Genomic DNA, 13,583 nt, shown 5'->3' with positions numbered 1-13,583 from the left:
TGAACCGGGAGAACACACAAATTAAGGATCCCCCTGGGCCGAGTTCCCTCCGCCGCCCTCCATGTTCTTCCCCTATGTCGTTCCTTTACCTCCTGGCTGCATCGAAGGTCATAGCATGAATTCTTAGCGCCGGCCGTCCCAAGACAGGGTGAAGGGAGAGGCGGCACAGAGTTCGCGGCGCCAGGGTGGCAAGAGCAGACCAAGGTGGCAGTGGACAGCAGGCAGAGGACCAGCCGTACCTCCAGCCGCAGCGCAGATGCCCAGACAGCGCCGATGCCCAGACAGCGCCGCCTCTCCAGGATCGCCGCAGTGTGCTTCAGGCGCATGCGCTGAGCCCGCCCTCTTCTCCCCACCCCTCCACCCAGCCCCAGCTTTCCCTGAGGCTGACCCTCCGGTGTTCCCCCTCGCCCAGGTCCCTGGCCCATCCTGCTTCTTCAACCTTTCTTCCTCTTGGTTACACCCGTTTTCACCACCATCCTTCCCTCAGCCCATCTTCCTCCGTCAGTCCCTCTTCTGTTCTTAGCCCACCATTTCATTGCCAGTTGGCTGCCTTTATTCGCTCTGTTATCCTTAGTGGCCTTACCCGTGTATTCTTGGCCTTGCCTGGTCTGCAGCCCTATTGGGCCTCTTACTCCTCCCCTTGTGTGTCTGATGTTGCAAGTTGTAAAAGATACGGCAAAAAATGCTGTTTAAAAGATATTGTATCCGCACAATCTTCTCCAAAGAAGCTCTCAAGCTGAGCCCAACCAGCTAATGTTGGGCAAACAACGCCTGGTTAGTGATGAACCCACAGAGGAAACCCAGAGGCAGGGGACCAAAAGACCCTATGCACAGAGCAAAAAGGGAAAGGGTGTTCCATCAGTTTGGGGGGAAGAAGGAGTATGCAACACCTTTTTCTTTCTCTTCACAACCCTGGTATTGTCTGAACATTAAAAATACTGTTCAGTGTACTTTGGTGCTAGATGCAAGGCTTGTTCCTGTCTCCTGTGAGAAATTCACAAATTAATCTTAAGAGAAGTGGCATCATTTATTCAACAGGCTCTGAAATAGATTCCTTTTCGGATGTGAGGAGGAGAGAATACAAAATAACATTTTGTTTCTCATTATGATGTTTTACTTTGGTGGCTGGTTCTTGCTTTCTAAGAAAGCCAGTTTGGAAATACCAAAAACTAAGAACCCACAATTCTATAAATTCTGAGACCCATAAAATGTGTACATCATCATCCTCTCTAATTGTTAGGAATGTCATATTAACATTATTTGGAGACATAATGGAAGATTATTTTTTGCCTAATATGCACAAAAAGGTTATATACAACAATGTGCAATATGCAGAAAGAAAAAAAAGAGAAAAATAGAAATGCTTGAGGTTATAGTAGTATAAAAAACCTCACTCCTAAATTAAAAGAATCATTTATTATTGCACAAAAGTTAAAAGGGAATTTTGGGAATTCCCTGACAGTCCAGTGGTTAGGACTCTGCACTTCCACTGCGGGGGGCATGGTTTTTGTCCCTGGTTGGGGAACTAAGATCCCACAAGCTGCCACAGCGTGGCCAAATAATAATAATAAAAGGGAATTTTGCCCACTATTCTACAGCACTATAACAAATGCTTTTATTTCTTTGTGTACTTTTTTTTGTTATAACAGTTCTATTGAGATATAATTCACATGTCATACAATTCACCAGCTTAACGTGTACAGTGCAATGGATTTTAGTATATTCACAGCTGTATGGCCATCACCACAATTTTAGAATTTTTCATCACCCCCAAATGAAACCTTATGTCCATTATCATATCTTTGTGTTCTTTCAATTTTTGCTTAAATATGTAATGTTTTAACATCGACATTTTAATATAGTGTTGTTTTAAATATTTTGACATGGTCCTAAATATCATCTTTATCATTTTAACAAATGGACAACATTCCATTTTTTAAAGTATTCTAAAATTGAGGTCAGCACATAATAATAATTGCAGATGCAGTTACTTGCCCTTTCCACTTCTCTTCCCTTTAACAAAACTTCCCTAATCTACTATGTCCAATCTGAAGAGAAATTCAAGAAAGAGGCACAGCTTGTAAATCTTGAATGCTATAAAATACTTTGGGTCCTGGACCTACGCATTTTTCTGAACTTTTCATTTCCTCAGGAGTGGTAAAGAAAAAATCTGGAGACCTCTACTACCTCCACACTAACACTCTGAGGCTCTGATTCCCTTTTATTCCCCACCCAATACATTTTTTAGAAGAATGACCCTCTTTAGAAAATATGATAGTTAATTTTATGTGCCAACTTGGCTGGGTCATGGTGCCCAGACACATGGCCAAATATTATTCTGGATATTTCTGTGAGGGTATTTTTAGATGAGATTAACATTTAAATCAGTGGACTTTGAGTAAAGCAGATTGTTTGCCATAATGTGGGTGGGCCTCATCCATCAGTTGAAGGCCTGAATAGAACAAAAGACTAACCTTCCCTGAGCAAGAGAGAATCTGCCAGTGGACAGTCTTTGGACTTGAACTACAACACTGGCTCTTCGCTAGGTCTTCAGCCTGCTAGCCCACCCTGCAGACTTTGGACTTCCCAGCCTCCATAATGAAGTGAACCAATTCCTTAAAATAAGTAAATGAATATTTATTTATATATTATATAAAAGATATATATACATATATCCATAGATAGATAATCTCTCTCAATAGATAGATAGATATAGAGATATCATGTTGGTTCTGTTCCTGTGAAGAATCCAAATACAGAGGATCTCCTCAAACCTGTGAACACCATGAATTGAGGTTGGGGTACAGGAATGAAAAATAATCAAGAATACTCTATCAGTCCCTTGAATACAGCTTTGCCTTGCCAAATTGTACATTGACTAAATCTGACATAAGACTGGCCTTAATTCTGTAATAGCTAGCATTACAAGGATATAAAACTGAGGAAATAAGAGTGAAAATAAATGAAATAGAGAATAGAAAAACAATAGAGAAAGTCAACAAAACCAAAAGTTGGTTCTTTGAAAAGATCAGCAAAATTGAAAAAAACCCTTCAGCTGGACTGATGAAGAAAAAGAGAGGTAAGAATCAAATTTCTAAAATCAGGAATGCAAGAGTGTTCATCAGTATTGACTTCACAGAAATAAAAGAAGTATAAGGGAATATTATGAACAACTGTATGCCAATAAATTAAATAACCTAGATGAAATCAACAAATTCTCAGAAAGATACAAATTGCCCAAAGTGCCTCAAGAAGAAACAGAAAATCTGAATATACCTATAACAAGTTAAGAGACTAAATTCATAATTTTAAAACTTCCCACAAGAAAAGCCCAGGCTAAAATAGCTTCACTAGTGAAATCGTGCAAACATTTCAAGGAGAAATAGTATAAATTCTTTACAAATTATTCCAAAAAATAGGAGAGATGGGAAGCCCTCCAAAATCATCCTTTGAGGTCAGTATTACTTTGAAATGACAACCAGACAGAGATATCACGAGAATAAAAATTTTAAAACTTCTACAGATTAATATTCCTTATCAGTGTAGTTGCAAAAATCCTCAACAAAGTACTAGCAAACCAAATCCAATAGTAATAAAGGGCAAAACCACATGATCATCTGAATAGCCACAGAAGAATAGCCATAGAAGAAAATCCAATGCACTTACATGTTTTAAAAAAGTGCTTAATAAATTAGGAATAGGAAGGAACTTCCTCAACCTGATAAAGGGTATCTACCAAAAGCCCACAGCTGACATCATACTTAATGATGAGACTGAAAGCTTTCCCCTTAAGATCAGGAACAAGACAAGGATATGCACTTTCACAACTTATATTCAAAAATCTACTGGTGGTTCTAGCAAATGCAAGAAGTCAAGGCAAACTCAAGAGATGCAAAAAAAGCATTTGACAAAATTCAATATGGCTCAGCCATGAGTAGCATTTGCATAGTTATAATTATGTAAATGTTGGCTATTGACCCAATCAATATTAGGAGAAAGGTGCAAGGGTGGGAGGGTGAGTGGAATGCAAGCACATGAAGTGTACCAAAAGATGGTGTAGGTAAAAGAGGGCTAAATGTTCATTCTCTGAAATGGAAAAGCATAGATAATGTCTAAAATTGAAACATCAAGAAGTCATAACATAAGCATAAGCATTGTTTATAGTTATCAATCAAACTATGAGTAAAAATCATTTAGTGAATTGAAAGATTAATTTAATGGGTTACTACCAGCATTTTTTACACATATCCTCTATTGTGATGTAAAATGCATTTCTTCCTTCTTGTCTCAATTAAACCTTTTTGAAAATCAATGCTTTAAACTATGGGCATGAATTACTTTAATATAACTATAAATCTAAACAGGGGTTTAAATATGATAGTTAATATGGCTAATTTAATAAACATATATCAAATTTTAAAACACAGAGAGAATTTTTGCCATTTGAAGCCATTTATGCTGCATCATTTAATTGTTTAGGAATAAAACTCACTCCACTACTCTATATGTGGCAACTGCTCATCCTCTTTGGCTATAACTTTTATTAATTTTTGAAAACAGTTTTCTTTGTGGTTGCATTTATGAAACCAGTTGCACATTCCAATCAAGTCATATTGAAAATAAAGGGCAATTGCTACATTCATTATTCTCACGTCTATGTTTTACCAAATACATTTGTACTGGCTTCCTGAAAAAAATTCATATGCAAAACATAGCTAGCTAGTAACTTAAAGAAAAATATTTATTGTGGATTTTTAAAATTACACAACCTAAAGTCATTTCAAAAAGTGTAAAATACAGGGAAGGAAAATAAGGAGAAAAAAGTCCTGTTCAATCTTATAGCCCCAAAATAGCTACAGTTGGATATTTTGGTGTCTAGTTTTCCATACATATTTCTATATCTATGTAAGTGGACATGTCCATAAATCCTTATGAGATTTATATAATAAATAATTGAGAAAACAGAGAGGAAATCTGTCCAATATTTATTCTTTTTTTTTTTTTTGCATGTGGGATCTTCCTGGACTGGGGCACAAACCCGTGTCCCCTGCATTGGCAGGCAGACTCTCAACCACTGCGCCACCAGGGAAGCCCTGTCCAATATTTAAATTAAGATTTTGTAATTTATTTTCCAAAGAACATCATATTCTTTATACTGAGTGCTTCAATTATGTTGTTTTACAACTTAAATGGTGGTGATTATGTTGAAAACTTAGACTCCTGAAATAAAACAGGCTAAATTGTGAGTAAATCTCCCTGTAGCATTTTACACATTTTTTTTCTATCTTATGTATCTCATATCTTTATGGACGTTTGTATTTTATTTTTTAATCCCCCCCAAATGGGTTACTCTAATTTGTTATAATTTCTTTCATTTACTGGATTAGATACATCTCACACATATCTCTCCTATGTCCAAAGCACATATATAAAAACTGGTCATCTACTGGACCACAAAGAAGGCCTAAGCCTTAATTATAAGAAATCCTACAAGGCACATTTTCTGAACAAGAACAGATTCAAACTCAAACTTAACGACCCAAGAAGTGTTTATTTAACACACAAAAACAAAAATAAACAAACAAAAAACGGAAAACGCCCCTGAGACGGGCTTTGGGCTTCAAGGACAGCAGGAAAGTCAGGCGGGAAGGAGCTGACTACTAGAACGCCTGTGACACAAGAATGGGGCCGTGCGCAAACCCTGTGTGACGTCGCTGAGGCCCCTCAAGAAAAACAGCCACTTCTGTTTAAACCTCCGTAAGGGGAGTTTTGTTGGGGCTTCCGGGGCAGCAGTGGGACTGCTCACCTGAAGATCTCACTGCAGCCATGAACAGTAAGGAATGCTTCAAGTGTGGACACTCTGGCCCTAAAGGAGGAGGAGCTCGAGGGCACGGAGCTAGAGGTGGTGGCCGAGGTGCTCAGTGAAGTTCTGCCACCCTACCTGTCATCTGTTACCGCTGCAGTGAGCCTGGTCATCATGCTAAGAACTGTAACCTTCTCGATGACATCTGCTCCAACTGTGGGACAAGTGGCCACATCACCAAAGACTGTGTTAAGCCTAAGCGAGAAAGACAGCAGTGCTGTTACACCTGTGGCACACCAGGGCATCTGGCCCCTGATTGTGACCATCAGGAGGGGCAGAAGTGCTACTCTTGTGGCGAATATGGCCACATTCAGAAACACTGTGCCCGAGTCAAGTGCTACCGTTGTGGCGAGACCAGCCACATGGCCATCAACTGTCATCAACTGCAGCAAAAGAAGCGAGGTCAACTGCTACCGCTGGGCGAACCTGGACATCTAATCCGGGAATGCCCCATTGAGGCTACCGCTTAACTTTTCACTTTGTTCCTCCCCACCCCTACTCCTTTTGCTGCGTGATAATTGTGTTGTTTTCTCTGAAACCTCTTCTCTGACCAAAGGTTGATAGACTGAGGCTACTCTCAGGCCAGTGAGCTTTAATTACAAAGGTAAAAGAGGAAAGGGCTGGGGAAAAAAATCTCAGAAAAAGTTATTCACTTGTAGATGTCTTATAATTAATGTGTTTCTGCACCACTGATAACTCCAGTCATTGAACATCCTGAGCATTAGGCAGTTTCTAGATTCTTTGGAGGCATTTTGATTTAACATTTAATTAAGAGCTACTGTGTGCCAGCCACTGCCAGAAAAGCTGGAGAAATATCTGTGAACAAATCAGACCAAGTTTGCAAACACAAGCCTGGAATCTATTAACAAGTAAAATAGTGTGTCAGATAAAGATAAATTGCTATCGAGAAAAAAAAGAACACCAGGTAAAAGGATAGAGAATGTGTGTGTGGGGGGACCTATGTTTCTGTCTTAGATACACAAGGCACCCTGAGAAGGCGACATCTCAGAGATTCATTGCACAAATAAAGCTGATTCTAGAAATGTCTGTGACTTTGCCAAAGTAACTTTATTATATATCGATTGCTTTGATTTATTTGACCTCATTACCTCTTAAATAACATTGAAAGACATCTCTATCTGGTCTTACAGAGAGTGTATAGTTTATGAAAATAAAACAGAAAAATATGTATAACGTGTATAAGTAGCTTTGAGAGAGAGCAATGAGAAAACAACCAAACAAAAAAACCTTAGCAGCAAATTGTGGACATAAAGATATTGGTGATAAAGTTTGGACTTACATATTTTTAAAAATCTAAGAAAACAGGTAAAAACATTAAGATTAAACATAGATAGGGGCTTTTGTAATTTCAAAAACACACATTTTCACAGGTATGAAAATTATATTTATGTTTAGGAATTTCCGAAAAATGTGTTTTCCCAGATATGAATACATTCAATTTCATATGCTGCGACCCATTTTAAAAAATCAGATCTGAAAAACAACTGAAGTTCTGTAAAATAGAAAAGGCAATTTAAATTCTAAATTCTAAATAAAACCTGGGATGGGGAGAGGTAACCGTTGTGTCAAGAAAAAATTGAAGTTGTAATGAAAAGTGATTTACAAAATAACAGTAATGACAATACTACATATCAAACCTAGGATGTGATAGAATTTATAGCAGAAAAGATAGTGTAGAGGGTATAGTTTTTGATCCATAAACTCAAACACAGTAAAAGAAATGTAACTGGTTTTATAATTGAAGATGCACTCTTTTATGAACCTCCATAAGAGTTAATGTGTGACCCTTCATCCCCATCTGAAAGACCCTTTCAATTCAGCTGAGTTTCAACTTCTGTGACCCTCTTGGGCTCCTAGAAATTGATTCTGTCACTCTGTGCTATCTCAACAAGATAAACTCAGTCACTCCCAGCCCCTAAACAGGGCAATCTCAGTCCAGTCTGCCAAGACACAGCTAGAAACTCCTATATCACACTGAACCAAACAAATTCTTGAGTCTCATCATAGTGCTGAACTCTATTTAGGAAAGGAGGACCACAGGAATCTGCTTTTGAATCCGCCCAAACCATCTGGCATTTCATTTCCCATGACCTCAGGAGTTTGGCCCAGAGTTGGAGGGGAGAAAGAGGCTATGTCCCTTTATTAAGGACACACACAGCATTGAAGTCCTCTTTACATTCCCTTTAGGCATTTTTTCTAGTCTAGAGGAAAGGAAGTCTTATTTTGACTCACCTGTACCCTGTGCCAGAAGTTACAAAATGGTAGCTCTCTTACTGAATCAGGTCCACAATATGTTTAGTTTGACCTGAACATTGTTTAACAACATTCATTAATTAGATGCCAACATTTAAAAATTGGAACATTTCCAATGGAAATTCTTTTTCTACTTTCTGGAATAAAACGAAAGATCAGGAAGCAATAGGCACCAATTTCTGTGCGGAAACTTTCATCTGGAGGTGAGTAGTACTTTCTTCCTACAGACAAGTCACAAGTTCCCTCTTTAATTTAAAAGAAAATGAGGAAGTAATTTAAACATTTTACTACAAAAAAATCAACTAAAAAAAAAAAAAAAAAAAAAAAAATCAACTAAACACAAAAGAAGACAGTAATGCAGGGAAATGACGGAAAAAGCTATAAGGCATACAGAAAACAAATTGCAAATGACAGAAGTCCTTCCTTATCAGTAATTACTTCAATTGTAAATGGATTAGACTCTCCAATGAAAAGACAGATATTGAAAGAATGGATAAAAACACATGATCCAACTGTATACTGTCTGTAAGAGACTCACTTTAGGTCCCAAAACACAAATACATTGCAAGTGAAAGGATGGGGAAAAAAATTCCATGAAAATTGTAACCAAAATAGAGCAGAGGTGGCTATACTAATATGAGCCAAAATAGACTTTAAATCAAAAAAGTTTATGAGAGTCAAAGAAGGACATTATGTATTAATAAAAGGCTCAATGGTTATACCTGTTGGCCAGGATATGGAGAGATGAGAACCCCATACACTACTATTGGAAGCAGAAAATTTGTATAACATTTCTGGAAGGCAATTTGGCATTATAGATCAAAAACCTTTAAAAAGTCCTTATCCTTTGAAATAGAAATTAAACTTCTAGAAATTTAAGAGACTGATCATGGATATATACTCAAATATATAGTAAAAATAGTGTTCACCTCAACATTATTTATTGCAGTGATACATAAGAAACATTTATCTTCAAAGGGTAGGGAATTTAAAATATGACACATGTATAAGATAAAATACTTTGCTGCCACTAAAAATCATATTATAGCAGAGTGTTTATCGACACAGAAATGATCAGGCTACCAAATAATACATACAGTGTAACATAGGTAGTTCTTCCTATTATAAAAGCTCTGAGCACATTGTACTTTCTAAAACAAGAGTAAACACCAAAAATAAATTTAAACTCTCTAGCTATTTTAAAATTTATAAATCACTTACTAAATAACTGTAGGTTCCAAAAGGTAATTACAATTACAATTGCCAGCAATTTAGAAGATGGAAACAAAATTTATGGACTCCAGTCAAAAATAGTATTCAGGGGCTTCCCTGGTGGCGCAGTGGTTGAGAGTCCGCCTGCCGATGCAGGCGACATGGGTTTGTGCCCCGGTCCGGGAAGATCCCACATGCTGCGGAGCGGCTGGGCCCGTGAGCTATGGCCGCTGAGCCTGCGTGTCCGGAGCCTGTGCTCTGCAACGGGAGAGGCCACAACAGTGAGAGGCCTGTGTACCGCAAAAAAAAAAAAAAAAAAAAAAAAATAGTATTCAGAAGCCAAATATTTTATTACATTATAATTCAGGAAGATTTTTTTAAAAACTTAGACAAAGCTGCAGAAATTAGAGAAATGAAGAAAAAGATTAAAACCAAAAAGTTCAAAAAACAAAAAAAAACAAGTGAATTAGACAAAACAATTGATAAACAAAAAAAATCAGCATCTTTGAACAAAATAAATATATTTAAAATAGAAAAACCTGCGTAGACTTTGGAATTATACAGACCTGAATTAAGTCCTTGCTCTACTCTGTGACCTTAGGCAAGTCTCAATCCCTGTGAGACTAATTCTTATCTGTAAAATAAATAACACCTCAAAGGGTCATTTTAAGAGTTACTTGAGATTTTATATGTCAGATGCTTGGCACAATGTCTGGTACATGGTAAAATTTCAACACACAAAAGCTGCTATTATATGTAGCAGACTGCTTTTAAAATTATAAGAAAACAGTGATTATAATTTTACTCTTAATGCACTTTAATATCAATGAATATACATTACTAAAAATGGCAAATTATGCAAATAATGTGAATATTACTACTAAGTTGATTATTGCTACTATTAAAATGATATAGCTCAGATGGTTTTAGGGTTATTTCATAAGAAAAAATAACTACCAGCAAATTATTGACTATTCCAGAGCATAAGAGAGACAGCACACTAATTTTCTATAAAGCTAGCATAGAAAATTTTAGCAAATGCCAGTAGAAAAATTTTAAAAACTCTGCAGACTAATCTTATTTATGAATACTAGTACAAAAATCCTAAATAAAATTACTAGAGTACAAGTTAGAAATTTCTTAGTTATAAGTGGCATACAATTCTATAATACTAAAACCTGGCTTAAGCAGAAGGGGGATTCAGGGTTGCATATAATGAAGTAGGGGTAGGTGAGGCTTCAGGCATGACTAAAAACAGAAATTCAAACTGTCAGGATCAGTTTTTCTGTTTCTCCAACTCTCAGTTATACTTCTGCATTGAGTAAAAGCTGAATAGGTAATTCAAACCAAGCTGCTTACTATAGACAACTTTAAAAGCTGGTCAAAATATAAAGCACCATCACTGTAAAAGTATCACAGAGCTAACAAGATAGTGAGGAACTGCTGGAATGAAATTCTGGGAAAAGACAGGAATCCTGAAAAGTGGAGGTGGACCTATCAATTAGGTTTACCTCTGTTCTGCTTACATTTGCCAAAGCAAAGAGGTTCCTAAGATGCTGGACTGTGCCTTTTGAGGTTGGGGGACAAATGGGACAAGTGGAGTTCAGGGCACACTGAGGATGAGAACTCTTGTAAACTATAGCCCATTTGTTTTGCCAGGAAGGCAGAAACCACGTATTTACAACAGGAGGAACATACTGCAGGCAACTGGCACACTGGTGACGGAGGATCTGAAATCCAAATGGGATACCATAGATTAATAAGAGCAAGATGCCACAATCTTTTCTGGGTTGGAGATACAGAAGTAAGAGGCAATGTCACTGGAGCTCAGGGGTCACCTAGTGGAAGCTAGAACTGTAGCAGGCCTGTCCAGTTGGAGCCACAGAGAAAATGGAGCCACTGCCAGAGCAGCTGCCAAAAGCAGAGAGAAATGCCCTGGCCTCTTTCTTCCTCCCAACCATGGAGGCTTTTCTCCAAGAGGCTGGGAGCCAGGGAAGGTAAAAGAAAAGTTTTGAAGGCAAACATGGCCAGGAGAGCACAGACCCCAAAAGCTGCACCCCAGGGATGAGAATGAACCAGAACTAAAGCATCCCCTTCCATTATAGCTTATTAAACTACTGTTCCGTTTTAAATGCAGATGACTCAAGGCATCAAGTCACTATGTTCATAGCAGAGTACAAGTTAGAACACCTGGAACTATGTTAGAAGACGTAGCCTTGTGATTGCTAAGATGACTGGCCCAGTATCACACATTTTCCCCACCTTTGCTCCTGACTGTATATTCATAGAGCCGTGTATTTACCATGTTGCATCTTAGATATCCATAGAAAAAATTTCTCAGGGTTTTTTAAAGTTGCAATAAAAAACACACAACATAGGGACTTCCCTGGTGGTGCAGTGGTTAAGAATCCGCCTGCCAATGCAGGGGACACAGGTTCGATCCCTGGTTCGGGAAGATCCCACATGCCGCGGAGCAACGAAGCCTGTGCGCCACAACTACTGAGCCTGCACTTTAGAGCCCGCGAGCCGCAGCTACTGAGCCGGCATGCCGCAACTACTGAGCCCGTGTGTTGCAACTACTGAAGCCTGTGCGCCTAGAGCCCGAGCACCACACAAGAGAAGCCACTGCAATGAGAAGCCCACGCACTGCAACGAAGTGTAGCCCCCACTCGCCACAACTAGAGAAAGCCCATGCACAGGAACAAAGACCCAACGCAGCCAAAAATAAATAAATTTTTTTAAAAAAACACAACATAAAATTTACCATCTTAACCATTTTAACGATATATTTTAACTGTATAGTTCAGTAATGTTAAGTATATTCACTTTGTTGTACAACAGATCTTCAGAACTATTTCATCTTACAAAACTGAAACTCCATACCCCTTAAACAAGAACTTTCCACTTCCCCCCTCTCCTCAGTCCCTAGTGACCACCATTTTACTTTCTGTTTCTGTGAATTCTCAAGAGATTTTATGTGCGCACACATGTGCACACACATAAATGCAGACATTAAATCAAATATGATAAGATGTTAACATTTGTTGAATCCACATGGTGTAAATACAGAGTACATTGTACTATTTTTTTCAACTTTCTTCTGTGAAATTTTTCATAATAAAAAGGTAAATAAAAAGTTGTTAAATGATTAGGCAAAACAGAAATAGTAAATAAAAATAGGCATTTTCAGGCAAACAAAAATCGAAAGATTTTGCCACCAGATGTTCTGGAAGAGGGAAAACGATACCAGATAATAGGTCAACTATACAGGAAGTAATGAAGAGCAGTGTAAATGATGTATGCGGTTGTGGAAATAATAATGTCACTGATACTAGAGATGAGCATAATGTATTATTTAAGGGTAGAAATGATCCAGTTTTTAATTCAATGAATGCCTAAGATGAAGAAAGTTCTCTACATATGCTGGTGATGAAAAATCTTTGTGCTCTAAAGGTTGTGATTGCCCAGGCTTTTAGGATGAAGACGAAAACTTTTCAATGCCAAAATAAAGGTAAAAGTATCGTATGGCACCTCCTCAAAAAATTAAAAATATTACCATATGATCCAGCAATTCCACTTTTGTGTATATATCTAAAAGAATTGAAAGTCGGGTCCTGAAGACATATTTGTACATAGCATATATAATTCATAGCTGGATTATTCACATTAGCCAAGAGGTAGAAGCAACCAAAGTGTCCATTGGCAGATGAATGGATAAACAAAATGTGGCATATACATGCTATGAAATATTATTCAGCCATAAAAAGGAAGGAAATTCTGATGCTATAACATGAATGAAACTTAAAGATATTATGCTCAGTAAATAAGCCAGACACGTAAGGACAAATATTGTATGATTCCACAGTATGAAAAGGCAACCTACAGAATGGGAGAAAATATTTGTAAACTGTATATCTGATAAGGGGTACTTATACAATTAATTCAATAGCAAAAGTATAAGTACCCCTTATATCTGATAAGGGATACTTATACAATTAATTCAATAGATTAAAAAATGGGCAAAAGACTTGAATAGACATTTTTCCAAAGAAGATATACAAATGGCTAACAAGTACATGAAAAGGTGCTCAACATCACTAATCATCAGAGAAATGCAAATCAAAACCACAGTGAGATATCACCTCACATCTGTTAGAATGGCCAATATAAAAAAGACAAAAGAGGGGCTTTCCTGGTGGCACAGTGGTTGAGAGTCCGCCTGCCGATGCAGGGG

At 37.7% G+C, this 13,583-nt stretch overlaps 1 protein-coding gene across 1 annotated transcript; it reads left to right on the top strand.

Moving 5' to 3' along the window:
- The first annotated feature begins 5,826 nt into the window (after positions 1-5,826).
- ZCCHC13 (zinc finger CCHC-type containing 13) lies at positions 5,827-6,482 on the top strand. Its single transcript, XM_019932131.3, is given in 3 exon segments — positions 5,827-6,240; positions 6,242-6,278; positions 6,281-6,482. Coding segments are annotated over 3 exon segments (504 nt in total). The 3' UTR covers positions 6,334-6,482.
- Positions 6,483-13,583: the final 7,101 nt, after the last annotated feature.

This window comes from Tursiops truncatus, chromosome X, assembly GCF_011762595.2.
Source record: "Tursiops truncatus isolate mTurTru1 chromosome X, mTurTru1.mat.Y, whole genome shotgun sequence".
Lineage (NCBI taxonomy): Eukaryota > Metazoa > Chordata > Mammalia > Artiodactyla > Delphinidae > Tursiops > Tursiops truncatus.
This window is presented reverse-complemented; position numbering and strand designations above follow the sequence as displayed.